General features: G+C 67.1%; 1 protein-coding gene and 1 long non-coding RNA gene across 2 annotated transcripts in view; one reads left to right on the top strand and one right to left on the bottom strand.

The window, feature by feature from the left end:
* ADGRB1 (adhesion G protein-coupled receptor B1) overlaps nucleotides 1-27,126 on the bottom strand; it is a 66,454-nt gene extending 39,328 nt beyond the window's left edge. Inside the window, exons 1-16 of the mRNA XM_042973196.1 lie at nucleotides 26,337-27,126; nucleotides 16,743-16,904; nucleotides 15,345-15,455; nucleotides 14,738-14,902; nucleotides 13,950-14,114; nucleotides 13,299-13,463; nucleotides 12,857-13,021; nucleotides 12,556-12,657; nucleotides 11,214-11,320; nucleotides 10,807-11,001; nucleotides 10,593-10,661; nucleotides 9,803-9,911; nucleotides 8,522-8,665; nucleotides 7,945-8,020; nucleotides 7,721-7,823; nucleotides 6,883-6,926 (exon numbers count right to left, since the gene is read on the bottom strand). Of these exons, the coding sequence (XP_042829130.1) occupies nucleotides 6,883-6,926; nucleotides 7,721-7,823; nucleotides 7,945-8,020; nucleotides 8,522-8,665; nucleotides 9,803-9,911; nucleotides 10,593-10,661; nucleotides 10,807-11,001; nucleotides 11,214-11,320; nucleotides 12,556-12,657; nucleotides 12,857-13,021; nucleotides 13,299-13,463; nucleotides 13,950-14,114; nucleotides 14,738-14,902; nucleotides 15,345-15,455; nucleotides 16,743-16,904; nucleotides 26,337-27,126 (2,672 nt within the window). The remainder of the gene's footprint in view (nucleotides 1-6,882; nucleotides 6,927-7,720; nucleotides 7,824-7,944; nucleotides 8,021-8,521; nucleotides 8,666-9,802; nucleotides 9,912-10,592; nucleotides 10,662-10,806; nucleotides 11,002-11,213; nucleotides 11,321-12,555; nucleotides 12,658-12,856; nucleotides 13,022-13,298; nucleotides 13,464-13,949; nucleotides 14,115-14,737; nucleotides 14,903-15,344; nucleotides 15,456-16,742; nucleotides 16,905-26,336) is intronic.
* On the top strand, nucleotides 14,859-15,893 carry LOC122234963. Its single transcript, XR_006212977.1, has 2 exons — nucleotides 14,859-15,205; nucleotides 15,314-15,893. It is a non-coding gene; the product is annotated as an uncharacterized LOC122234963 (long non-coding RNA).
* Nucleotides 27,127-27,709: the final 583 nt, after the last annotated feature.

Raw genomic sequence — 27,709 nt, 5'->3', positions numbered from 1 at the left:
GTACCCACACGCACCCCTTCCTGCGCCAGCATGGCCCCACAAGGCAGCTCCCCTTTCACCCCGAGGCACCCACCCCTCCAGCCCAGGGTCCTAGCGCCAGCACGGCTTCCTGTGGGCCCACCCCCTCCTCCCCGAGGGTGACTCCGGGCCCCTTTTCCTCACTCCCCACCTGCCCCCAAGGCAGGGCCTGGCACGGGCTCACGGAGCAGGGCCTGTGGGGTGGGGGTGCTGAGGGAAACGGCCCCGCCTGGTCCCGGGCCCCTCTTCCAAGGCCTCTGGCTGCTCGGTCACGTGACCAGGGACAGGCAAGGTGGTTGACTCAATCTGCACCCACAGCCGCCCTATCTCCCACCCCTACAGGCCTCCCACCCCAGCCAGCCACGTGCCACCCAGTGTGACCCCACTCTACCAGGCAGATCCCGTGAGCCCCGGGGCCTGCCCTCCCTGACTTGCCACCTTGGCCCCCCTCCCCTTCGCTACGCTCACCGGGCCGCCTGCGGGTGTGGAGACGCTAGACGACGGACAAAGGGGGACCCGGTCACAGCTGGACACAGCCCGGCAGGAGGCTCACGGGCCCTGACCCTTCTTCCAGGAAAGGCCCCCACCCCCAGATGCCCCCTCCACGCCAACGCCCGCGGGTCCTCGAGCACGTGTCTGCCACCCCCACGGTGCCCCCGGCAGGTTCCGCCCCTTCCCCTGCGGAAGCCCCTCTCCAGACACGCCTCACCAGCACTGTCACAGGCCGAGCAGCAGCTGGCAGTGCTTTTCCTCACAGAGAAAGAAAGGAGAGCAGGGGAGGGGGCTGGGGGAGGGGGCGGGCCAGGGGAGGGCTGGGGCCAGGGCCAGCTCTGGGCCTCCACTGGCAGTTTCCACCCTCTGCCGTCGCCTGGGAGGCGCCTGGTGGGGGCTGGGGGCTGGTGGGCGCTCATCTTGTCCATCGCACGGTCAAGGCAACTGAGGCCGGGGCTTGCGTGGCCAGTGTGAGCAGAGCCAGGGATTCCTGAGCTGGAGGGAGGGGCCATCCTGACCAGCCAGCCGTGGCTATTGGACCCCCACAGACCCCCAGTCGTTGGGACAAGCAGGTCCAAGAGGACCCCCAGTGGGGACAACTTGGAGCCGTGTCAAGGGCAAGCTCAGGTCCTTTGACCCTGCCCTCCCGGGAGGGCCCCTCTCACCCCATATGTGAGAGTGGGATGGGGGTGGGCTCACCCGGGTGGATATCCTATTGGGTGGGTGCTACGGGGGCACCTTGATGGCAGGACATTGTCACCGAAGTCAGACCACGCTGGGCAGATTGGATGCAGGAAAGATGTGTTCAGGGAATGAATGAGTGAATGAATGAATGAATGAATGGACAAATTTCCAGTCCCCTGAGGATGAGGGGACCCCCTTCAATGGGGCACATGCCAGCAGCCTCCTCTGTTCACCTCCTGAGGATCCCTGGCAGGGGAAACTCTTGGGCAGCAGAGGAGACCCTGCCCTGGGGCGGGGCCCACATCCTGCAGGGGGAGAGGCAACCAGGAAGCGGGAGCTCGGGGACCCTCGGACTTGCTGCCAACTGGGGTCTGAGCTGGGAAGTGGTGGACAGGAGTGCGGGTGTAGGAAAATGGGCGGGAAGGTCTCTGAGCCTCTCAGAGCAGGCGGCGTTTGAGGCAAAAGCAGAGCTGGGCACAGATGGGCTGAGAGTCCCGGCTGCCCCGAGGGGGGGGCCGTGAGGGGGCCCGTGGGGTGCAGAGCAGTGGCTGGGGCAGCCGGGCTGTAAGCTGGGGTGCAGGACACTGGAGCTGTCGGTGGGCCACGACCTGGGGACCTGTCCGCCCCCTCCAGCTCCCGGCCCTGCAAGGAGACTCAGCAGCCCCTTCGGGAGAGGGCAGGCCCACAGGAGGGCCCCGCCAGCCGCCTACCCCCCAAGAACAAAGTCGGGGGAGACTCAGAGGAGGGAAGGGCACTGGGGAAGGGGCTGGGCAGAGTCCAGGGCTGCGGAGGGTGGGTGGTTTCGCCATCCCCTCCCATCTCCCCCCTGCCTGCCTCCTCTGCTCCCATCAGAAACCAGCCTTCGTGGGAGGAATCCATCTGGGAACCAGCCGCTGACAACGACCCGGGGGCCCTGCCAACTCTCCCTTCCGCTCGCCCCCCCCCACCCCCCCCCCCCCCCCCGCGGCCTGCCCCTCACTGCTCTCTCCAAGGAAACCAAGGATGGGCGCAAGGCTCTTAAAGGGACCAGGACACACACAGGTGCAGGGACCCCAGGGAAGGGGCCGGGCCCCGGGGCCTGAGTATCCCTGTGTGGCAGGGCCGGGGAGGGGCAGGGGCTGGGGCTGCAGCACAGACCGGCATGGGCCGAGGGGGGGCCCTCGCTTGTCAGACAGCACCCTGGGTCTGCCTCCCCGGCAGACCGAGAGCTTGTGTGCGCAAACGAGGCACATCGGAAGAGCCTGCAGTGGGGTCAGGCTTTAAGACAGGAGCCCCACGGAGCGTGCAGGACGCCGGCCTCTCGGCCAGCCTGTCCCAGTGTCCACCGTGCCGGCTCAGGTGGCAGAGAGTAAGGGTGCCAAGAGCCACCGCACGAGGGAACCCCCAACCCGGTGGGATTCCCAGAGCCTCCACGGCCGATGTGAGCGTGAGTCCCGGAGCTGGGGGCGCGGTGGGGGTGGCCCCCGGCCCTTCCCGAGGCCCCTGCGTGGCAGGCCCCCAGCAGACACCCCCAAACGCTGGCGTCGCAGGAGGAGCCCTCTCGGAGAGCCCCTGCCCCCGGCCGGCACGCTGGGCCTCAGCGTACCACAAGCAGGTCGGGGCAAAGCCCACGTTCTCCGAGGATCCCACCAGCTCTGACTCTCCCGCTCTAAGTCAGCGACGGCCGAGGAGGACAGCGGCAGCTGGCTCAGGAGCACAGGCCCCAGGTCCCAGGAGGTGCTCCGGGCCTTCGCGAGCCCCCATCACCCCCCGGCCCGCCCATCCCGCGCTCATCAGAGTCCTGAACGGAGCTCTGCGAGAACCCCTCTCTCTCCCTAACACCCCCACTCCGCAGGCCCTCGCTGCTGCCGGGGCCGGGCCGGCGGAGGGCTGCGGGGGACGGCCCCGAGCCACGCTGCCGGCTGAGGTCCCGGAGTGGGCGATCGGGGTCTTTGGCGGGGAGGGCGGGATTCGGCCACATGACTGGGGCTGCTGGGGCAAGGGGGACTCCAGGGGTCGGTCAGGGCCCATGTTTACAGAGACGTCAGGCGTGGGCGTCGAGCCTTCGTGTGGAAGTGTGTGTAGCTGGGGGCGAGGCAGGTGGAGCGTCTGTACTGTGGGTGGAACCCTCTGACTCATTTTTTCTAAGACAAGCGAGTCACATGGTCAACTGTCGCATGTGCCTGGAGGAGGCGGTGGCCCTGCAAGCACATGACACACGTTTTGTTATATGTGCACAGGCATGAGTGATTTCAGATAAGACACAGGGGCAGGGCTCAGAGCGACCAGGGTCAGGGCTCAGCACACGAGCAGGGTCAGGGCTCACAGGGTGACCGGAATCAGGGCCCGGAGTGTGACCAGGGCTCAGGGCTCAGAGTGTGACCAGGGTCAGGGCTCAGAGGGTGACCAGGGGTCAGGGTTCAGAATGACCAGGGTTAGGGCTCAGAGCGACCAGGGTCAGGGCTCAGCACGTGAGCAGGGTCAGGGCTCGGAGTGTGACCAGAGTCAAGGCTCAGAGTGACCAGGGTCAGGGCTCAGAGTGTGACCAGGGTCAAGGCTCAGTGTTTGATGAAAGTCAGGGCTCAGCAGGTGACCCGTGTTAAGGCTCCATCTGTGATCAGGGCCGGGCTCAGTCTTGGATCGAGAAATCACTCTCTCTCAGCTGTGGCCACTGGCTCCCTCTCCCCCAGGCCCCCACCCACAATCCTGCAGATGCCTGGCACTCTTTCTCATCCCGCCTGCACACACAGGTCCACGCCGGCACAGACTCAATTCCTGGGCACACGGGTGGAAGCGGACCGGGGCCCCTGCCCCTGGACCCTGTTTCAGGTCACCTAGGAAAACCTGGGCTCTCGCGAGCCCACTCACGTGGTGAGGAGCCGCCCACCCGACATGGAAGGAGAAGGTGTCCGGGGCAGAGCAGAGGGGGACCCGGGGGACAGAGCCAGCTCCCTCCAACCCCCACCCCCCAGCCTCTGACCCTCCCCCGTGGGCCCCGGCTGCCCAGTCCTGGATCAGACGCCTCAGCTCCCCACCCCGAGCCTTCAGCTGAGTCACGGGCCTCTAGGAGGCTCGGCTTCCTCAGAGGTGACAGGCACCGTCACCCAGGGCTCCCAGGGCCGTGCCCAGGACCAAACAGGGAGCCGTGTGCAAATGCTGTCCTTGGGGCCCTGGGCCCCCGGGCACAGATGTGATCCCAAGCATCCAGAGGTGACCAGGGATGGGTGGGGCATGTTGGAGCAGTGGGCAGGCACCCCCACAGCTGAAGGAGGACGGGCAGGTGGAGTTCACGGCCAGAGTGAGAAGTGGGGACCTGGCCACAGTGCTCTCCCTGCTCCCACCCACCTCCTACCCGTGAGCGGGCGGACTCTGGCCACAGGATGGGAAGCCGGGGCTCCGGGAGGGGGGGGGTCTGCCCCAGGCCGCACAGCCACACGGTCCTCCTTGGCTGCACGAGGGCCCCCGGGACAGTGAACTGGACATACTCTGGGCTGGCCTGACCTCCCACAGCCTGCAGTCCAGGAAGGGCGAAGGGGATGAATCCCACCAGTCTGGAAAGTAATTTACTTCCCAGAGCTTAAAACTGTCCAGGGACTGGACGCCAAGGAAACAATCAGAAGTGTGGGTGCAGCTGTCCGAGAGGGTGCGGTGTTTGTCCAGAGAAAGCGGGAGGCCCCTCCAGCGGGGGTCAGTCAGGTGCCCCGGGGGCTGCAGGTGGCCTCTCAACAGCCCCCGGGGAGCAGGCTTCTAGCTGTGGGCAGGGGCCAGGCGCCATGGACTTGAAGTCACAGCACAACCCCGCCGCCTGCAGACGTAAGGCTCTGGGGGCTGCGGGGGGGGGGGTGCGCAGGCCTGTGGGCCCCACCTCAGTCCAGTCAGACACAAGAGGCTGTGCTGCTTGTAAAACTCGAGAAAAGCAGTGGGACAACGACCAGAGCCAGAGTGCCAACTCGCCAGGGCTACAGGTGACCCAGCCCCCACTCAGGCCTGTCCCTACGCCCCAGGCCCAGGGCAGGAAAGGCCGGTGACGTCTGTGGAGTGGCCCTGCACGCCCCCAGAGCAGAGACCTTGCGCGGCCTGTCCCTTTTGCCAAAATGCCTCTCTCCAGGCACCCACATGCACATGCTGTGTCAGGCCTCTGCTCAAACATCATCTCCTCAGAGAGGCTTCCCCACCTGCCACCAGATCCGTCTGGCTTTGCTCCTTGGCATGTGGCATGACCTGACATTTTCATAGGAATCCATACATTCCTGCTTTGCTGTCCGTCCTCATTGGAGACAGGACAAGAGGACAAGGCTGAGGATACAGCAGTGTCTTTTCCATGGTCAGTAATCACTGGAGGATGGATGGGTGGATAGGTGGATGGCTAGGGATAGATAGATGGGGATAGTTGGATGGAGGGATGGATGGATGGATGGATGGATGGTGGATGGATAGATGGATGGATGGATTGATAGGGTGGATGGCTGGCTGGATGGATGGGGATAGATGGGTGGGTGGGTGGATGGATAGATAGATGGCAGTGGATGGATGGATGGATGGATAGATAGATTCGGATGGATGGATGGGTGGACAGATGGATGGGGCTGGATGGATGGATGGATGGATGGGGTGGATGGATGGATGCTGGATGGATAGATGGATGGATGGATTGATAGGGGTGGATTGATGGATGGATGGATGGGGATAGATGGGTGGGTGGGTGGATGGATAGATAGATGGCGATGGATGGATGGATGGATGGATGGATAGATTGGGATGGATGGATGGATGGATGGATGGATAGGTGGATGGGTGGATGTGTGGGTGGGTGGATGGATGGATGGATGGATGGGGTGGATAGATGGATGGTGGATGGATGGATGGGGATAGATGGGTGGGTGGGTGGATGGATAGATAGATGGCAGTGGATGGATGGATGGATGGATGGTGATACCATCTCGACGACTTCCATAGTTCCTGACACAACCACTGCCACAAACTGGCACCACCCTGTCTGTTTTCCAGCCACCTGCTCTTCCTGGCCACACCTCACGTGCCACCTGTACCTTCCAAATTCCATGTTTTTGCTCAAGTTATGCTTCTGCGTCCCCTCCTCTGCCAGGCAAACCTGTCTTACTTTAGTGTCAGCTCCTCCGGGAGGCTTCCTGACCTCCCAGGACACACATTTATCACCACACCGCCCAGAGCACAAGGGATCACCGCACATACCCCCAGGCGCAGGGGACCAGGCTGCACACACTCATGCTCCTGGCCGGCCTAGGGCAGGGGTGCAGGGGAGCCTAAGAGAAGGTGGTGCCAGGGCTGAGAGAGGCGGGTGGTGGCGGTGTCATCCAACTTCCTGACCATACCCTCCCCAGCAGGGGAGGCCTAGCTGCCCCCAGGCTCACCTGGCCCACCGGGATCCAGCCACCAAGCTCTCTCCCGCACCATGTGCCCCCAGTTCTGACCCTCCTCTGGAGGCTGCTCCCTCTCTGGGGCCTTTGCACAAACTCTTCCCTGGGAGGGCTGGGAGGCAGGCTGGGGTGGGGGGCTCCAAGCTGCCTCAGAGCCAGACCTGGGCAGTGGGGGATCATTCAAGACAGACGGACGGGAGGACACGGCCTCCAACCTGAAACCGCAGCCCTCCCCTGCGGGTCAGCGCCCCCCCCCCCCGGCCCCGGTCCACCCTGGAGGCCCCCCCAGGCCACAACGTCCACGTGAACTTACACATCTGTCTCGTCCCACAGGATACAGGTCTGGTTGGTGGTGCCCTGGGGGAGAGAGAGGAGTCAGGGTCATGTGCCCACCCTCCAGGCCCCACCCAAGGTCACGGCTGGGACCCACCCCAGGCATGGTAGGCGGGTGCTGGGACTGTGCGATTGCCCCAAGAGGCGGAGTTTGAGGAGGAGGACACTGAGGCCCAGAGTGGGGAAGGGACTGGCCCAGCCCCCAAGCCCAGCTGCATGGCCTTGAGCAGCTCTTGTCCCCTCTCTGAGCAGCTCCCGGCAGCAATGGCTGCGGCCCGTCTCTGGGTGCCCAGGCGGCCAGCCCAGCTTAATACAAATGGTGGAAGAGGGAGACCCCTTCCCAGGGGCCCTGAGGGGTAAGCGAGCAGGAACGAGCAAACGCGCCTGTCCTGCGGGCCTGGCGTGCCAGCACTGGGACCACGGAGGTGAGAGCGGCAGGGTCCGGGGCCCTCGTGAGGGGTGGTGTGCTCTAAGCACTGGTGGTAATTGCTCGGTTCTCAGCCAAGCCTCTAGCTCACATCTGATAAGGGAGAGAGCCCAGGCACAGAGAGGTTGAGCAACTTGCCCAAGGCCACACAGTGGGAAAGAGCAGGGCTGCAGGAGAGGACTGAAACCTGTCTCCCACACAAGCTCGCTGTGTGAGCCTGGGCAAATCGCTATACGTCTCTGAGCTGCAATTTCTCCTCCCTCGTTCGGGGATCAAAGCGGCTCTCCCGCGAGGCAGACAGGAGACCCAAGGAGGCCGTGGGATCCCCCTGGGATCAGGTGGGAGGAATCAGGCACGCGTACACAGATGTACACGCGTCAAGGGCACTCACGTTATACACGTGGGCAAACTCGATCTCCAAGGGCGTGAGCAGGGAGCGAGGCGGGGGCTTCACGGTCACCGAGATGACCTTGGAGTTCAACACAGTCGTGTTCCTGGGGCAGAGCCAGCAGGCCGCGTCAGCGAGCCTTCCCCGAGACCCAGGCCCACCCCGGAACGCCCCCCGCAGGCCCGCACCCCTCTCTCGGCCCATCCCTCCCAGGCTGGGCCCCCCACCTCTGCAGGGCCAGGAAGCTGCCCAGGTTTCTGTAGAGCACGGTGCCCACCACGAACACAGATGAGTCGTCGGCCTCTGGAAGAGGGCGCCGCGGTCACCTCTCCCGGCCGCCCCCGCCTGGACCTTGCTCCGGCGAGGGAAGCGTGTGTCCCCAGGCGGAGGCCCGGGCTCCTGGGTCATGTCCACCCCCATCACGCGCACAGCGCTGCAGTCGGAGAGCTGGGGTGGCTGCCTAGGTCCCTCTAAGTGACCCCCGAGGGCTGGGGGGGGGGGCGGGCAGGGCGGGCCTCCCGTCCCAGGAGCCAGAGTGGCAGCTGTGCGCCTCCAGGCGGACCCCTCCCCTCCCTGCGGTGAAGGTCCCTGGTCCATTCAGCAAAGGTTGTCTGGGAGCCTCCAAATGCAGGAAGGGCAGGGAGGGCTTCCCGGAGGAGGTGCGACCTCAGGAACACGGAGAGGAAACGACCACTGGCCTGGTCCTTGAGGTGGCAGGCCAGACTCCAGAAGGAACCTCCCGGGGTGGGGGGGGGGGAGGTGAGTCTCCCGTAAGGGCCCCTCCCGCAGCCTGGGGCCCCTCACCTGCCAGCCCCGTGGAGAAGACACTCTTGGACACGGTGACCCTGTCCTCCGGCACCTTGGCCCAGTCGCCCGTGGCCCGCCAGCCCTTCATGGGGAAGCTGATGTCTGTGGCTCCGCTGGCCGGGAGCTTGTGGATGCTGAGGACTGGGCGGAGGGGACGGCCAGAGACATGGGGACGGACGGACAGAGGCGGAGGGCAGTTACACGACAGGGGCCTTGGCCCTGGGGAGCTCCCGGCTCAGAGCGGGCACCAACAGGGGCAGCTTTCCCGCCTTGTCCGAGCCCTCACACAGCCCCCACCTCCCGCCCCAGCGGGAGCCCCCCGCCACTGTGAGGACCCAGGCTTGGATGTGGCCCCCAGGGCCCCGGGAGGGGTCGAAGGCGGCTTCTGCAGTCAGGCCTGCAGCCACGAAGGGGTGCCCGGGGGGCCGGGTCCCCTAGGGGCCCCCCTTCTTCCCTGGGAGGCTGGAGCCCGGGTCCCCTCCCTACGGGCTCTACAGGAGGGGTAGGAAGAGACCCCACCTCACAGGGCATCCCTGGGGGCCGCATGGCACACCCGGGACGGGGGTGGGGGGGTCCCGGTGTCTCCAAGTCCCCTTCACCCCGGCCCACTGGTGTCGGGTGGACTCCCGCTCCCCTCACCCCGCACCCCGGGGCCGGGTCGGGCCCGCGCGGAGCTGCCTTCGGCGGGTGTGGGGTGAAGGGGGAGGGCCTCCGGGGCCAACGGCCTCCGCCACGGCGCCCGGACGCCTGGGCCTTCGCCCACCTCCGGGCCCGTCCCCCGACAGACACCCACCCCCGCGGCCAGTTCACACCTCCGTCCGTGCCTTTGTTCACATGGGGCCCCCTGCCCGCGCGCCCGTGCCCCTCCAGGCCTGGCTACCTGCCTGGGCCCTCCTTCGCCTGTGGGGCCAACTCTGGGGACCAGGGCGTCTTCCCTCCATGAGGACGTGGGGACAGATGGGGCCCACTCTCTGAGTGCGCAGTCCATGGAGTATGGGGTGTGTAGGTATACGAGGTGCGTGGGGGTTGGGGTGCATAAGGTATGTGGGCATGTGGATACGAGGCGCGTGCGTGTGAGGCGTGTGGGGTGTGAGGCGCGTAGGGGTGTGCAGGTGTGAGGCGTGAGGGGTGACGACGGGCACGGCTGCGGCTGCGAGCACAGCTCCCGATACCCCTCAGGCGGTCAGGGGCGCGGGGCCGCCTGCGTGAGGGCCGCAGGGAGGCTGCCGGGCCCGTCCCCGTAGACGAGGGGACGCAGGCGGGAGGGCCGGGGCTCACCCAGGTTGTCTGTGACCTGGTACGCGTCCCGCAAGTCCTTCATGCGGAAGCCGATGACGTCCACAAAGTCCTCCACCAGCCGGAAGAGCTCCTTGGCGTTGGGGCCCATCTGGGGACCGGGGGGGGGGTGGCGGGGGGCCCAGAGCAAAATGAGGGTGTCCCGGAACACCCCGCGCCCGGCCCGGGTCACACCCTCCCGTCCATTCGCTCCCGCATCGGTGGCCCCCTCTCCGGGGTCCCGGTGCTCCTTTCCCGGTGCCCGGACGCTCCGGACCCGACTCTGGAAGCAGAGCGGGGCGTCCGAGCACCCAGCACCTCTGCACCAGCACCTCTGAGCACCCAGCACTTCTGAGCACCGGCACCGTTCTGTGGAGTGGAACCTTGAGCCCGGGGGAGGGGGCTGCCGTGCTGGCAGGCAGGGGTCCAGCCCAGGGAAACCGGAGGGGTCCCCGGACACTCACGCCCCCCGCGCTGACTACTGTCCCGGGGTCAGTCCAGGAGGAAGGGAGGCTGACCCTGTCCCGGTGGCCCTGACTTGCGCCACGTGGCCCACACGTTTTCCCACGCCCGCCACCGAGCCCACGAGGTGAGCTACCGTCCCCTGGCGGATGGGGAGACGGAAGCTGGGCGGGAATCAGCTTCCTCAAAGTCATGCCGGTGCAGAGGCCGTGCTGGGACGGGAACCCAGGCCACCACTCTCCGCCCCGCTAGCCCGGGCCCCAGGGAGGGAGGAGACACGCCCGTGCCCACCCTGCTGCCGTGACCGTGGGGCCCAGACTGGCATCCGTACCAGCTGGGCCTCCTCCCACTTGTCCCGGTTCTCCTCTGCCAGCAGGTTGCTGATGATCTGCACAAAGTTCTGGAAAGAAGAGGAAGAAGGGCCAGTGAGCCGAGAAAAAGCGCCGGAATGTGGCTCAGAGCGTGAGTGGGGTCGGGGCTCTGCAGGGGGCCAGGTCGGGGCGCTCCCCCTTCGTCCTCCCCGGGGCTGCCCTCGGGGGCCCCACCTGCGCGTCCCCGGGGGTGGGGCTATAGTACGCCCTCCGGAAGATCTCCGTCATGTTCCTCAGGACGTCGATGGTGGAGAGGAGGTCCCCGCTGTAGCTGGTCCCGTCCTGGGAGATCTCCACCAGTGTCTGGATGACCTCGGAGACCCCCTCCCCGGGCAGCCCACGCTGAGCCTTCGCCAGGTGCTCCCGGGTCTGGGGAGATGGAGGGCGGGTGCCACGAGTCTGCAGGATCCGCCCGGGGCAGGTACCGAGGACCCCCACGCCCGGGCCCTCTGCAGCCCCCAGCCCGTGGCCCCAGCTGACTCGCGTCCGCGGGGCAAGCCACGGGGGCCACGGGGCCACGTCTGGGGTTAAAGGGCAGCGGAGTGCCGGCCAGGGCAGGAGACCCCAGCGGCCACCCTCACCATCATCTGGATGTTCCGGTAGTCGATGGAGACGCAGCGGATGTAGGTGGGGGGCTCCCAGTAGGCGATGCCTTCCTCGTCCAGCTCACAGCGTCGCAGGATGAGGCCTGGAGAGAAGTGGGTCATCTCTGCCTCCAGCGCAGGGGGCCCATCCGCGGCCCCCCGGCACACGCCCCTCCCGCCCCGGAAGCAGGGACTCGCCCACGGCCTTCCACGGAGAGCAGGGCCAGCACGCGGCCCGGCCTCCCTGTTCCTTTCCTTCCACACAGGTAGCAGCGGCTCCTGAAGTCAGGTGCCCGGGACCCCACGTGCACGGGGGCAGAGCGGGGGCGGGGCCTCTCCTGCAGCCCCCCCCCCAACCCAGAGACCCCGGAGAGCCAACGGCCTGGGTCCCTGCCCAGCGTCACCCGCAGAGCGCTAGAGGCCTCGGAAGGCCCTGATGGCCCGTCGACACTGAGGGGGCACCTGGCATCAGTTGTGACCCAGAACTTACTCCCAGGAAGTGGCCAGGGACCTGGGCATGGCTGCGTGTCCAATAGTGATGGCCCCAAAGAACTGTCATGACCCTGTCACCTGGCAGGAGCCACTCACTGGGTGGGAAGGGACCCCTGTCCCACAGCGTGGTGCGGGATCACGAGGGGGAACAAGGTCATGGGGGCAGGCAAAAGGCCAGAGGTCACGCCCCCGGGACCTGTGTTTTCTTTGCTTCTGTGAATTTGAATAGGCTACCAGGAACATGCACACGAAGCGGGAAGGGGACCCCACCGTCGCCTCCACCGCTGCCCCCGCCCCGTGTGGACCCCTCTACCGCTCGCTTATGACAGCCCTGTAGGGAGAGCCCCAAACACCCTCCTTTTGTAGAGAGAAGAGGGAGGCTCAGAGAGGTCACGGCACTTCCTAACCGTCACACGGCACACAAGGGTACGCAAAGTGCCGCGCTCCTTCAAACAAGAGGGGAAAGACCGCCAACCCCTCAGGGCGCTAAGCCCCTTCCCCTGGGAGCACGCCCCGCTTTTCCACACACCCCCCCAAACCCTCCACAAGAACGCATGGGGTTAAGGCTGCTGGCTTCCCACGTATTGGCCCAGCAAGCCCAGGGCAAGTGCGGTAACTTCTCTGCGCCTCAGTTTCCCACCCGTAACCGGGCACCGGCGAGGGGCACGATGTGCAGTGGGTGCGGGTGCCGTCTCTGGGTGAGCGCTCTGGACACCACAGCCGGCGGCGTGGCTCCTGGCCGGGCCATCCTGGCTTCCGTGTGCCAATGGAGCTGCCTGGGCACGGCCTGCAGGGGCCCCTCAGGGCCTCGCGTGTTATCTCTGAGGGTGGGACGGGAGTCCCTCACCTGTGGCATTGCGGGGACACCGGACCGCGGCCACCTCTCCTGCCGGAGTCTCCTTCCAGATCACGGTGCCGAAGTTGTCCTCGTCGCAGATCTCGTGGGGTTCTGCCAGGGGCCGGAGGCAGTGGGTGCGGGAGGGCGCGGGGAGCGGGGCCGTGAGCGGGGCGGCAGGCTCACGGAGGTCAAGACCCCTCCGGAACATCTGCCGTCCGGGGTTGTTCCCGGCAAAGCGAAGCCCCAAGCCCACCCAGTCGCCGGGGTGCCCCTCCCCCAGAGCCCCGCCGCAGGGCAGGAGGACCCTCACCAGGGCACCGCTGGGCACTGCACTGCCGGTACTCATCCTGCGGGCCCTGGCACGCTGCTCCCCCGAAGAACGGACCGGAGCAGAGGCGCTCCCTTCGCTGCGTGCCGCCCCCACACGTCACGCTGCAGCCGCCCCACGATGCCCAGGTCTGCCACTTCCCATCCACTGCAGGGCACGGCCAGGCATGAGGGCACACGGATGGCGACCAGGCGGGGACAGGTCCAGGAGTCACGGGGAACCAGGGGTCCAGAGCAGGAAGCCATGAGGAGAAGAGAAATGGAGACCGAGGGAGCGGAACCGGAGCTCAGCTTGGCGCAGAGGAACACAAGCGCCTCCCGTGTACCAGTCCCCACGGCCACCCCCGTGTCCCACGGACCCCCACACCCCCGTGGCTCACGCCCTTCAGGCCCCCCACCCGCAGGCCCCGGGGCGGGACCCCGACCTGGGCACTGCTGCAGGAAGCAGTCTCGAGTCTCCACCCAGTGGCCCTGGCACTCGGCGCCCCCGTAGGAAGGCCCGTTGCACTCCCGGGTGCGCTGCTGCCGGCCCTGCGAGCAGCTGGCAGAGCAGGTGCTCCAGCTTGACCACTCGTTCCAGTTTCCGTCCACTGCCCGGCCCGGGGGAGGAAGGGGACAGGAAGCCAGCGTGAATACCCAGGGCCCCACGTCCAGCCTGGGCCGCAGGTGTGACTCCGGGGGCCCGCCCGCCACCCCCCCCCCCCGCCCAGCCTGGGCCACGGGTAAGAATGCCCCCGTGGTCTCACCCCACACCAAGCCTGGGGCACAAGTGTGAACACCCCTAGGGGCCTACCACTCCACCATGCATTCTGGGTCATAGGTGTGAACACCTCTGGGGCCCACCACACCGTCATGAAGCCTGGAGCATGAGCGTGACCACACGGGGTGGGGGTGGGGGGACACCATCCCAACGCCCATGACACGTGAGTGAGAATCCCCTAGGGTCTCCAACCTCTAAGCAACCCAGCAAGCTGGCCTTGGACTCCCGTGACCCGGCCCTGTGACCTGCGCCAGTGGTCCAATGGGCCCTTCCCCGCTGCCCAGCCCCCCGCCCAGCTCCCCCTTCTCTCACCTACCAGGACACAGGGCAATGTTGCAGAACTTGGTTTGCTTCTCAGGGCCCTCACAGGGGTTGCCTCCAAACTGGGGGGGCCGGCAGGTGCGCGTCCGGTCCCGGAAGCCGCGGCCGCAGGTGCTGGAGCAGAGGCTCCAAGGCGACCACTCATCCCAGGCGCCGTGCACTGCGGAGGGGACCGGAGGGCGCCCGCCGCTGGGCTCAGCAGCCCCAGGAGGGACGCGGCTGCCCCGCCGCCCCGCCCCCTCCCAGCTGCTCCTCCCCCACCCGCCCCGCCCCCTCCCAGCTGCTCCATCCCGCCCCGCCCCCTCCCAGCTGCTCCACCCCCTCCCCGCCCCTTCCCAGCTGCTCCTCCCCGCGCCCCGCCTCCTCCCCGCTGCTCCTCCCCCCGCCGCCCCGCCCCCTCCCAGCTGCTCCACCCCCTCCCCGCCCCTTCCCAGCTGCTCCTCCCCGCGCCCCGCCTCCTCCCCGCCCCCTCCCAGCTGCTCCTCCCCCCGCCGCCCCGCCCCCTCCCAGCTGCTCCACCCCCTCCCCGCCCCTTCCCAGCTGCTCCTCCCCCCCGCCCCGCCTCCTCCCCGCCCCTTCCCAGCTGCTCCTCCCCCCCGCCCCGCCTCCTCCCAGCTGCTCCTCCCCCGCCGCCCCGCCCCCTCCCAGCTGCTCCTCCCCCAGCCGCCCCGCCCCCTCCCAGCTCCTCCTCCGCCCCGCCCCCTCCCAGCTGCTCCTCCCCCTCCGCCCCGCCCCCTCCCAGCTGCTCCACCCCCCCGCCGCCCCGCCCCCTCCCTGGCCCACCTGGACACACCGCCGAGTTGTTGCACAGCCGCTGCTCGCGGAGAGGCCCGCTGCACTGCGTGCTGTAGGAGGAGGACACGCAGAAGCGCGTGCGGGTCTGCCAGCCCTCGCCGCAGGTGCTGGAGCACACGCTCCACGGGGACCACTCCTCGGCCGCGGGGTCGCCTGCGGGCCCAGACCGACATCCTCGCAGGCCTGCGGCTGCCTCTGTGCTGAGGCTGCGCTCAGACCCCCAGGAGCAGGGCCGCCGCGCTGGGCAGCGGGCACCGCAGCCAGGCTCCTAAGGCCCTGGGATTCCAACCCGGGCTGACCTGCGGGACTCGCCGTGTCCCCTAAAAGGCTGAAAACCCCTGGGGGCGGCTCGTGCCCTCTCTGGGTCCGCGGGATCCAGCCCCAAACAGACCCCTTCGCCTCACACCAATCTCCGAAAGCCGACAAGGGCCTGGCACCCAAGAGGTTGGCCTAATGGTCAGTTGTCAACGTTATTACTTAGAATTAGCAGCAACTAATAACGTACAGTATCTGCCCAAAGACCCAGTCCCCGAAACCAACCTTCCCCACTTTACGGTGTCTTAGTCCAACTAAAACGGCCCATCCCGCGGCTCACCTGTCTGTGGGGACGGGAACCCGAAGTGCTGCAGCTCATCCCCCAGCTCCTCGCGCCGCCGGGCATCCGTGGACCGCAGGGACTGGCTCCGGGAGCTGGTGCCACCCGCTGCTGCAGGAGCGGCTCGGGTCAGTGTCCAGGCCACAGCCTGCAGCACCGACCCCAGAATGCGAGAGAGGCGCCCTGGGCCCTGTGGCCTTCAGTCCCTGGCCAGGCTTGCCACACCAGGGCTATTTGGCTCCACTGGACAGCTGGGAAAGCTAGAGCCAGGAAACCCCGGCCTGACACCAGCCCCTGTTTGGTCACCATGAGACCCCTTCCTGTGGCTCCCCTCTCCCCCTTCCTGTACCCCGTCCCTCTCTTCCCCCTGGGGTCCACCTGCAGGACTGCTAGTCCCAGCGGCTGCTGCCCTCTCCTGCTCAGCGTCCCACCAGCGCCCCTGTCTCCCGTGGCCTGGCCTCCCGACACCCCAGAGCCCTCCCCAGGTTCTTGAGATGAGCTCCTCTCTCCAGGAAAGTTTCGTCAGGGAATAAACCACCCGAAAAATGACAGTCTCATTATAACTTGATTTAACGTTATGGAAGCGACTAAAATATGCATAAAGACATTAGAGCCTTATTACAGAAATTCATTCTGGAGTCAGGATAAGGCTGGGGCCAGCAGGTCTGGCCAGGGCTCCTCGGGTGGGGGAGAAAGGGGCAACCCCACAATCAGCCCTCCCGGAACACCCCAAAATTCCCAATCCGCTCGGATCCGAAGAAATCTCCACCCAGTTCCCTCCTAACTCCGGGCGGGGTGGGGCGGGGTGGGGCGGGGCAGGTCCCACCCCTCCTCCTGGGCCTTTAGCTCCCTGGTCCTGGCCCTGCCTGCTCCGGGCCTCGGCCCCGCCCCTGGCTAGGCTCCACCTTCCTGGCCCCGCCCCTCCTCTTTCAGGCCAAGGCCCCACCCCCACCCGACCTTGCCCTGGGGGTTTCCGCTACCTGGTCCCACCCCGCCCCGGTCTCCACCCTCCCCTCCCTTGGCCCCGCCCCGGACTCCTCCCTCCTTCCCGGGATCCTCCCCAGGCACCCCCCACCCCGCGCGTCCGTCCCCTGGCCCCGCCCCGGACCCACTCCCTCCCTACTCCTGGCCCCGCCCCGGGCTCCTCCCTCCTCCACGGGTTTCTCCCCTGGCCACGCCCCGAGTCCCCCCCTCCCCTGCCCTGGCCCCGCCCCGGCCCCCCACCTTCCTCTCTCCTAGCCCCGCCCCCGGCTCCCTCCCTCCCCGGGCCCCGCCCCGGGGCCCTCCCTTCTCTCACCTGGCCCCGCCCCGGTCTCCTCCCTCACCTGCTCCCCCCGCGGGCCCCCTCCCTCCACCCGGCCTACCCAGCCCAACCCGCCCGCGCGTCCGCGCACTCACGGCCGCAGGCCTTGCGGTTGCACAGACGGCCCTCCTCCAGCACCCCCTCGCAGCCACCGCCCTCGGTGCCGGGAGCCGGCAGGCAGGTGCGCGTCCGCGTCTGCAGGCCTCCCCCGCAGTCCCGCGTGCACTCGCCCCAAAGGGACCACAGCTTCCAACCACCTGGGAGGAATCAGAGGGCGGGGGTCAGGGCCAGGGGTGGGACAAAGGGCTGGGGTGTCTTTCAGGGAGTGACCTCTGGGAGTGTCTGCTGGGCGGGAACCTTGGGCACAGGCCACCACCCCCTGCCCTCCCCCAGCACGGACCACCCGCAGGTATGAAGCCAGCAAGTCCCCGGCTGTGGAGGCAGGGCTAGGAGGCGAGTCCAGGCCTAGACAGGCCATCATGGCCTGTGAAGCAGAGGCAGGCAGGGACAAGGAGGGGCAGAGGTGCTGGGGTAAGGGTCTGCTCTGGGGGGATGGCCTTGGGGGCCTGGTGTCCCTCTGGGGTGCCAGGCCTCTGCTCTCCAGCTCTCTGTGTTCAGGTACCTGTGCCAGGGTCTCTACTGGCTTTGAACCCAGGTCCCCAATGTAGGGGCTGGACACAGAGCTGGAGCCCCAGGGGTGTCTGAAGAATGAATGAATGAATGAATGACACCCCTGCCACCCCAATGGCTGCCTTATAAGCTTCTGGTGATAGGCCCTAGGGCAGCAGGGGCCCTCCTTCCTGGACACACACCTTCAAGCCCTGTTGGATCCCTCCCCATGGTCCTTAGTACAGTGTTCCCTGAGGCCCCCACCCCTGGCCACGACCTGTGTGCTCTTTCCCTCACCCCGCGCAGGGACACCAGAGGAGACCAATGTCCCATAGCTGGTGGCCGCACTGGGGCAAGGCTCCCCCAGACCTGACCTGGCTGGCCTCTGGCTGCTGAGGGACCCTGGGGACAAAGCCCTCCACACCCCTCCAGCTACCCCCTGCTCCGACCCCAGCCGCCCCCTTTCAGCCTCTGTCATGAGCCTCCTTCGTCTTCGCCCTGTCCCCCACAAAACTCAGGACCTCATTTCCCTGCGGGGCTGAGCCCCCTGGTGGCCCTAGTGCGCTAAGGGCACTGGGCAGGAGAGCCTCCAAGCACTGGGGGCCGCCGAGGGGCGGGCGGAGTGTGGAGGCTGCATTGATGGGCTGAGGAGGGGGCTGCTTCTGTCCAAAGGCCATGCTTAAGGGGCCCAGACGCCCCCACTGCACTGGACTGTGGCCACCGCCATCTCGTTTGTCTTCAGGGGCGCCAGGGCCCCCTCACCCTCAGCGAAGCAGGATCAGAGCACGCTCAATAAGGGTAACCAGCTTCCCCAAGCACCTCCTGTGGGCGGGCACCCTGACCTCACACCCACTTACGAAGTGGCCAGGGAGAGGACATTGCCAAAGCCCAGCACCGGAACCTGCACTCGGGCTGGGCCGCTGCCCCACCCCACCCCACCCTGCCTGCTTGCCTGAGGCTAGAGCAGGGCAGTCGGGCTGGCCAAGGGCAGGTCACACTTGGCCTGTCAGAAGGGCCCCAGGTGCCTCTTGGAGTCTGGTTTTATCTGTGGCTTAGGGAAGTAGGCCCTGCCACATGGGGAGAGAATGAGGCCTGCGGGAGACCCCAGAGGACGGGCCCCAGAACAGGGGCTCAGGGCGGGGCGGGAGTGGAAAGACCAGGTTTATGCGGTGCCCCGCCGCCCCCCTCCCGGCTGACCCCGGGATGGTCCAGTCCATCCCACCCTGGCCTCATGCATCTCATCTGAGGACAGTAGGGGGGCTAAATGGCCCACAAGGGCTCAGAGAGGGAGGGAGTGGGCAGACGCTGGGGTCAGAGTTGACTGAGAACCCACTTTGATTTGTAGCAAACTTGTCGGGTGCCGATCCGTTCCCTAGACGGCCACTTTTAAGGTGCCGGCCACCTCCTCGTGGTCTGTGTGCCTGGAATGGGAACCGACCAGCAGGGGGAGCCAGGGGCAAACACATGGGAGGCACAGGCCGAGGGCACCGCGTCCCCCTGGGCCCAGAGAGGCAGGCCACACCTGCCAAGGGCACACAGCGGTTAAGCCTCTTGTCCTCCAGGGCACGCGGGCATGTCGGTGCTGGATGGAAGGGGAAAGCAGGTCAGCTAATGCATCCAGACCACAGGGACCGAGCCCGAGGGGCTGGCTCAGACCTTAGCCACTGCCCCTCAGCGGGCAGGCACGGACCCTGCTCGCTGGGGCTTATACACCGTAACACGGGGCTCCCAGATGTGCTGTGGGGGGGGGGGGCCTAGGAAGTCGCTCTCCAGGGCCACACGGTGGGTGCAGGGCTGCGTTTTTCGTGGTGCCTTGCCCTAGGGGGCAGAGGGGCCTGGTTTGAGCCCCTTCTTGGGGTCTGGGACAGATGCTCTCATCGGTCACTGAATTCCCACAAGGGACACTTCGTGGGTCTCATTGTTCATATGCGAAAACCAAGGCCCGGCAGAAGTGGAGAGGTGCCCGCGCCCCCAGCAACCCCCCCAGCGAGGAAGAGACAAATGGGAATTGAGCCAGGCTGTTGGACCCTGCAAGAAAGGTTGCTCTTCCCCCAGCTACTGTGGCCAGTTCCCCCCAGGGGACGGACCTCCTGGGTGGGGAACTCTGCCCCTGCCTCTGCCCCTCCCCTGCCCCGTGGGCTCTGTCTATGACAGGTGCCTCAGCACAAGGAGCCTTGAATCCCAGCCCAGCTGGGAGGCAACTTGCAGCCCATTTACGGCGGAGGAAACTGAGGGTCAAAGAGGGACGGTCTGGGCTGCCGGGGGGGCTAGGGCGAGGCCACCGCCGGAGGGTCTGCCTGGAGGGAGCCTGAGCCTCGGAACGTGGACGGAGCCAGGGTCTCAAGTGCTGGGTAAGAACCATAAATACGGAGGATAGTACCTCAATGCCACTTCCTCTCAAACTGCAAATCTCCTGTGAGGACTCCAGAGAGGTGGGGCTGGGGGGCCCTGGGAGAGGGGTGGGGAGCCCCCAGCATGGCCTCCGCAGGCACGCGGGTGAGCGGCTCAGGTCGGACAGCGGAGGCTGACCGGACATCTGGCCCGCACGCGGGGGTCTCGGCAGCCTCACGCCCCCGCCGCTGGGCGGGCCGGACGAGGAGGCCAAGCTACCTCCCTGGACCAGGAGAGGGGCCGGAACTGAGCCCATAATCAGCCTCCAAAAGCCCCCCTGTGCCTCCAGATGAAGGCCGCCTGCCAGGACTGACCACGAGCCCCAACCCAAGGCTCCAGGCCTCAGTGCTGTCACCTGCTGAAGCCATCCCGTCCCGAACCGCGGACCCAAAGGAACAGAGAGCGCTGGAGTTCAGGGGGCCGGGCCTGGTCTCAGGGTCAGGGGGCGTGTCCTGCCTGTCCCTCCTGGCTGCCCCAGCCCAGCCCCCACAAGGAAGCCTGAGTGACGTGGAAACTGGCAGTGGGTGGGAGAGAGAGGGTGTCCAAGCCAGGCTAATTGGAGGATGCCACTCGGTTCCCATGGCAACTGCTGCAGAGCTCAGTCTTTCAGGATAGACTCAGGTTAGGCCTCAGCTGCCAAAGCACCCACTATTTCAGGGCTGGTTACCTTGGTGACCCAGGTGGTGAGGATGGGGGGAGAGGGGGTGAGGAGGAGGGGGTGCACCGGGAGAGGCTGGGGAGGGGGGGCCACCGGCTCAGAGGACAGACTGGCCCCAGATCTAGCTCTGATCCTGGTCCCACACTGATTCCTGGCCCTGATCACACACTGAGCCTTGATCCTCATGACAGATTAACTTGTGATCCCGGGCACAGGATCCCTGCTCCCCCATCACGTTTGAGACCTGGTCCCCGTCACACACTGGTCCCCAACCTTGGCCATACCCTCACCGCTAATGAACACTCAGGACATGGAAGCTGCTATTTTTGTTGTCATTTTTATTTTTAACGTGGGTCCCCACACACGGCTGATGATGTTTGTTGAGCGAACACGTCCGCGACAGGAGTCCCCGTGCAAGCACTCCTGGCCCCTCAGCGCTGGGTGGCCACGGCGTTCCTGGGCTGAGTGGGCTTCCAGGGGCAGCGGAGGAGTGGGCAAAGCTGGGGGGGTGGGCTGCCCCTCCAGGCGCGGAAAGAAGCCCCCATTCTTCCCCACTCAATGCCCCTCTGTCTCAAAGCCTCATTTCCATCTCATTAAAGGATGAATGGGGCCAATTAATGGCCGCCAGGCAGCCTGGCCACCCAGGAGAGAGGGCCGGCGAGGGGGCTCCCGGCCTCCTTCCCACCCCGGTGCCCCAGCCTGGAGGCTGTGGTCTCCCCAGTCTCGGCTGGGGATGGGGGCGCTCCCCCAGCTGGGCCGCGCCGACTTCCGGGTTCCCCAGGCAGGCGGCCCGTGTACTTCCCGTCTCCTCCAGCAGAGGGCTCCCCAGTCCGGCACGTGGGGTCAGCCCCAGGCAATGGCACCTGCAGGGCTCCCCAGGGGCCCACCGCGCAGTCCAGCTCCCTGGGAGGCCCCTGCCCCCCCCCCCACCAAGTTAGGGCCCATCCAGGGGCACCCAGGCTCCTCCTCTCCGACCCTCGCGTGGATGTGCAAATGGGGACCACGGGGGACAAGACATCTCTCTGATGCCCCTCCCCAACCCAACCCCCGTCCACCGGCCCCTCACCGCACACGGCCCGACACTGAACTGATCCTCCAGTGGGGCCCACAGCTCCCCCTGCGAGGGCCCGAGGGGCCAGCAGCCCACCGCACTGCGGCAGGTGCCGTCAGGCCTCAGGACGGGGCTGAGAGCCGTGCCCACGGGCCACTCCCCGGGTAAGGACAGGAGGGCTCCTCCAAGCACGTGCGCTAGAGGCACCACCTCCTTTAGCCTCGCACAGACCCGGTTCGTCTCAACCCGGATCACAGAAGGGAAGCTGAGGCTTGCCTAGGTGGCCGGCTTGGCCGCAGCTGCAGGGTTACATGCTTTCTCGTTGCTTCCCTCTCGCGGTCAGGCAGGCGTCCCCTGTCCCGGGGAGGGTGTCCTGTGAAAAGCCTGGTGGCCGAGCCCCAGCTCTGCCCTTTGGCGCTGCGTGGCCTGGACACACTCCCGAGTCCGACTGACCCCCGTCTCGCCATCTTTCCGGGACATGGGACCCAAGCAGGGCCGTACCGCTAGGCATCCCATCCCTGGCATCCTGGGCCTGGGGAGCGTGGGGGGAGCATGGGGGGGGGGCTCTGGCCTCAGGGGGGCTCGTCCTGCTGTTCCATCTGGAATGGGCATTGTCTACGGCGGGGCCTGAAACCTGGTTTTCCCGGAGTTTTATCAACTGGCCCTTGTGCACTGTCCCTGCCACCCCCCGACCTCCAGAGACATCTGGAGACCCCATTCTTGCACCCGAATCCCACACCCAGCCTCCTTCTGTAGCCTGTGGACCCCAGAGAGGGGCTCCAGACGCTTCTTCCCAAGGGAAGTTGGGGCGGACCGAACTGAGGGTTGGGACAACTCCCGCGCCCTGCAGGGGTCGTGTGTGCCACGGCAGGGGCCACCCCAGCTGAGCGTGACAGGCCTGGAGGCAGGGCCGCGTGGCCTCGGGCGGGTCTGGCTCCTCAGTCTTCCGGCGCCCGCACACGGCCCCGGACCTGCACGCCTGGACCCCACTCCCGTTCCAGCCCGGCAGCCCCGGCCTGCGCGGGCACACGGAGGCGGGGCGCACACACACGCGAACACAGGGACACACACAGGGACACGGACACACACACACACACGCTTGCTCCCAGCCCCCAGGATGCCACTCTTTCATTATCTTACATGTCGCTTCTGCAATAAAATTCTTTAATTAAAACATGAATATTTAAAACAGCCCTTGAGAGAAACGGCCCCATCTCACCAGAGGTGGAAAAGCGCAGAGAGAGACTACGGGAAAGAGACGGGGGCACGGGACACGGGAGCCGGCCCTGCCTGAGAGACCCCGGAAAGGGGTGGCCAGGCGGGCAGCCGGCCGGCGGCAGGGAGGAGAGGGGACAGTCGCTCTGGCCTGAGGAACGCTCACTGGGTCGGAGGCGTGACGTGGCCATGTGGTGTTTGGACAGGCCAGGCTGGGGGAGGGCTGAAAATGGGCCACGGGCTGGCCAGGCCGCCTGCTCGCTCGCAGCTCAGCCGTGCACCGCCTTCTTGGGGTGCAGATGGAGAGGACGTGCCTGTCCCAGCCTCCCCTGGCCAGCGTGAGGGGGCGAAGCTCCCTGGGCACCAGGCTCAGCAGACGAGATCCGGGGTCTGGCACCTGCCCAGCTCGGCCGCAGGCCTTGAGTGATCGCTGTACCTCCTGGTCCAAGCGCCCCCACACGTGCGCACGCGGCCCTCCCGGAAGAGATTATTGTGGGCGAAGCCCCCGGGCGGACCACCAGGAAGCCATAAGCCGGCTCTGACGTCAGCCTACCCCTTCCAAGCCGTGTGACCCTGGCTGCTGCCTCAACATCTCTGTGCCTTATTCCAATTCGCCAGCGCTCATCAGGTGCCTGCTGCGTGCCCGGTGCTGTTCCACGTGCCGGGGGTTACGTGGGTGACCACGGCACACACCCTGCCCTTGTGGTGCTTACAACCCGGCAGGGACAGAGAAGGGGGCGCGGACCTAACAAATAGAGGAAATTCTCAGTGCGCTGTGGACAGAGAAAGGGACACAGTGTATGGGGGCGGAAAGGGGTCTCCGGCTGCTGCCATTTTACACAGCACGGTCAGGGTTTGTTGAGAAGGTGATGTCTGAGCAAGGACTTGAGGGAGGGAGCCCCGAGGGGATCTGGGGAAGAGTGTTCCGGGCAGAGGGGACAGCCAGTGCAAAGGCCCTGGGGCAGGAGGGTGCTTTGGTGGGCCTATCTGACCGGCTGCTAGAGGGAGCAACCTCGTTAATATGTGGATGCTCCCGGCACAGAGGAAACCCTCAAGACGTGGCTGCTGTTAACACTACTAAGATGATTTTTACTCCCAAGGTCCCAGAAGTATCAGGGCCCTCTGGATCCGGGGACAGGCACTGGGGTCCGAGCTATCTCTGGGCCCGGGTGACCACCGTCTGGCCCACCTTGCCCAGTGCAGAGGAGCCCCCCGCCGCCCCGTCCACGTGGCAGGCAGTCCCAGCCCACACACAGTCCACATCGCCTTCCACAAGACCGCCAGCCCCTGCCACGCAGCCCCCCGCGCTGAGCTTTGTCAAAAGCGCTGAAATGGGCCCTGCGCAGAGCCCGGCGCAAAACACACGCGTGCACTCACACCTTCCTACCGTCCTCTGAGCACCACCTCCCAACGTTCCCTTTCCCGGAATCTGTGTGCAAGCCCCCCCCCCGCCCCCGCCCCAAGCGCCCTCCTCCTCCTGTCTGCCTCTTTGCCCCCGAGCCCTCTGCCTCCCACCTCGTGATGAACCCGAGGCCCCGGCCGCATCGCTGCCGTCGTTTTGGCTCAGACGCACTTGCACCTAGGTGTCACTCCTCGTGCCATCCAGGAAGGATTAGTTTTGCTGTTTCCGTTTTAAAGACAAGGGGCCTGAGGGGCTGACAGCTGCTGGGAGTGGCCCAGGACTCACAGTGTGCTCGGGTCAGGCTGACCCGGCCCTGCGCTCCAGGCCCCAGAGTGCCCCACTCAGATGCAGCCCCACCTGGGAGACCCCCGGGCATCCCACGCTGAAGTCCACTCTGACCTCTGGATCTTCCTCCCCACTGTGTCTCCACCCAGTGCTTCCCCAACCCGGCTGATGTCCTCATTCCTAGCTGGGAATCTGGGGGGGTGGGGGTGGGGTATCTAGCCACCTCCTTCCCCAAATCCTGCTCCAATCCCCCCCCCCCGGACCGGCCTCCTCCCACCCTGCTGCTGCCCTGCCCCACCCAGGCCAGCGTCAGCTCCCTCCTGGGTGCCAGCCCGGCTGCCTCCCCATCCCCGGCTCCCCCTGCCCAGTTCCAACGCTCTTCTGCATTTACAGCCTAGGACCATCAGCCTGTGTCACTCTTCTGCTTCAAGCCCCTCGATGCTAACAGAGACCAGCTCTTTTGCACAGGTGCCGGGCCCTGGGGCCGTCATACCCCATGTGGCACGGCAGTCCTTCAGGGGGGAAATGGCCGCGGGGGGTGACCCGGCCCTCGCTGGTCCTCCCACCTCCCAAACCAGCCGCTGCCCGGCCGCTCCGCTCCTCCGGGTCCCCTGAGGACCACTCCCATCCTGCCACGCCTCAGAAGCTGCCCAAGCCAAGGTCACAGCGACCTACATTTGCCCAGCCCACGGATCAGGCCTTCCAGACTCCTACCCTATCCGGCTTTCTGCCGGATTCCTGAACACCCCGTCTGCCCCTGCCCCCGGGGGCTGTGCCTGCCTCCTCCTGAGGCCACTGGAGAGGCGCTGGCCTGCCCCCTTCCCCTGCTCCTCTCCAGTTATGCTCACGGCTTCACGGAGGTTTCTGGAATCTACAGCCGGGACCATGATTGGAACCGTGTTCCAGGGTAACTGGCTTCCCCTGTAACCCCTTGGGGCCTCTTTTCTGCCTTTAAAGACTCTGTTCCGAGTAGGGCGTTGACCTCGTTGGCTAAGAGCCCCAGAGAACGTCACCCGGCCCCGCAGTGACCCACCCAGCGTGGAACACCCAGCCAGGCCTGGTCCCTGGACGCCCAGCACCTGGATTCCGCTGGCAGCCCCGAGGTCTGAGGTGGGCTGCCCCCGGCTGCTCCAGCCTCCCAGGGGCGCCCAGGAAACCCCGGGCAGCCTGCCAGGGGTTCTCGACCACCAAGCGCACACAGGACTGACCTCCTGCCCACTGCCCACCGAGCCCCACCCACCTCCGTCCGCCTCGCCACGTCCTCCGCTCGGGCCCCATCTCTCCGAGGGCCGACAGTCACACAGGACGCCCCGACAGCTGTGCCGGGCACCCCAGCACCATCCACTTCCGGCCTCTGCCCTGCCCGTCCTGGGCCTTCACTGCCCTTCCCACCCCCACGGCGCTCACGTGCACCCCTCCCAGAATCTTGAACACGGTCCCCTGGTGCAGGTGACCCTGACCTCCAGGCGAAACAGAGGCCCCACCCCCCCGGGGACCCTTCCCCTGCGCCGTTTCCCAAGACGCCCTCCCCTGTTGCTGCCTGGCACCTTCCCCTCCCCCCGGCCGCAGCCTCACAACAGCGGGTCTTTGTGGTTGTTTTTTGTCACGGCGTGTCCCTGGCGCCTGGACACCTTGCGAGCGCGGTAACCAGCTGCTGGGTGAATGATCTGTGCCGCCGAAACGCACGCGATCCCCAAACCTCGTCCCCTGGCCGCAACTCCAAAGGGCCCACCCGGCCCAGTTCTCCACGCGGCCCGCAGCCCGAGGGGCCCCCGCAGACCCCGGCCACGGGCCTACTGGCCCAATAGCGTCGTCTGCCTGCCACAACGGGAGGCCCCTCCCCCAGCCAGGAGTTAAAGCTCCTTCATCCGCGGTTCGGTTCGGTCCTTCACTGACGCTCAGCACGCGCCTCCGGGGCCCGTGGCGAACACCTCAGGTCGCCTGCCCTCAGCGCTTGGCTTCCCCGGGGGGGGAGGGGGCTGCCCAGGGGCAGGTGGCCGGGGCAGCCCCCCGCAGAGAGGACCCTCTCCCACCGCCCTCTGCCCAGAGGGCCAGCCCTCTCCCACCCGGCCACTCACCTGGCACGCCGTCCCCGCCCCGATCCTGGGTCAGGCTGGTGAGGCAGTTCTCGGGGCCACCGGCCACGCCGTCCCTCAGGCAGACGTCCCCTCGGGGGGTCAGGGAGCCAGAGGCAGGGTCGCCGGTGTCGCCGGCCAGGCAGGCACAGGGGGTCTGCATGATGCCGCAGGGGTGGGAGCTGCGGCTGCCGGCCAGACAGGCGTCCAGCCAGCGGCACAGCATCTGGCAGGCGGCCCGGCTGGGGCTGCGGTTGCCCACGACCAGGTACTCCACGGAGAAGTCGTCGCCGGGGCTCTGGGGCGCGGCCGGCAGCCCGGGGCCCGGCTCGCGGGGCGGCTGCTGGCGCAGCATCTGCAGGAACTGCTTGCTGGCCTGCAGGAAGGCCAGGGGCGCCGAGGGGTCGCAGAGCTGCAGCACCTCGTCGAAGCTCTCCACGCCCAGGTAGGTGCGGGTGGACTCCAGGAAGGAGTCGAACTGGTAGGTGCGGACGCGGCCGGGGCCGCCGCAGGGCGCGGGCGCCTTGGCCACCTTCATGTAGAGCGTGTAGCGCCGCGGGTCCGGGTTGCGCAGGGTCCAGGAGCAGCGCGAGGCGTTGGCCGGGAACACGGCGGCCGCCTGGAAGTACCCGAAGAACTTGCCCTGCACCAGCGTGGCGCACGGCTCGGCCCCGGGCCCCGCGTCCGCCCCCGCGGCCGCCCGCGCCCAGCGCCCCAGCAGCAGCAGCAGCAGCAGCAGCAGCGACGGGCAGAGGGTCCGGAGGGGCCCCGGGGCGGCGGCCTGGCCCCTCATCCTAGCTCGCGGGGCCGCCGGGGTTCCGCGGGCTGGGCAGGCAGGCGCAGGCCAGGCCTTGACATGCCAGGGTCCGGCGACGGCGGGGCTGGGCTGGCGGGAGCCGGGGGCGGGGGCTCCGAGCGGGGGCGGGAGAAGGCTCCGGACGACCTAAGGTTCAGGGCCCCGACGCTGGCCTGGGGCCCTCAGCAGCAGCTGGAAGAAGAGGAGAAGAGGGACCGTGTGAGGCCAAGCCCCCCCCCCCACCCCCACCCCGTCCCCTGCCCCGGGGAGGCTGGGACTCTGGGCACTGGGGGGCCGTGCCTGCAACCCGCCAACGTGTCCACCTGCAGGGGGACGGTGGCCTCCTCCTCCACCTGGCCTGAGCAGGGAGCGGTGGGCAGCCCCCCGCCGGGGCCCGGGGCCCCGGAGGCCTGGGCCGGGCCCGCCCGGCTCAGACTGGCCCCTGCGGGTCCCGGGGCTGCCTGCTTGCTCACGTCATCATGGCCACGGCGGCCACTCGGCCCCTGGGCCTCTGTGTCTCTCCCTGGCCCTGTGGTGGGGGGCTGGGCGCTCTCTCCTGGCCGTCTCCCTCATCGGTCTC

The sequence above is a fragment of the Panthera tigris genome, chromosome F2, assembly GCF_018350195.1.
Source record: "Panthera tigris isolate Pti1 chromosome F2, P.tigris_Pti1_mat1.1, whole genome shotgun sequence".
NCBI lineage: Eukaryota > Metazoa > Chordata > Mammalia > Carnivora > Felidae > Panthera > Panthera tigris.
This window is presented reverse-complemented; position numbering and strand designations above follow the sequence as displayed.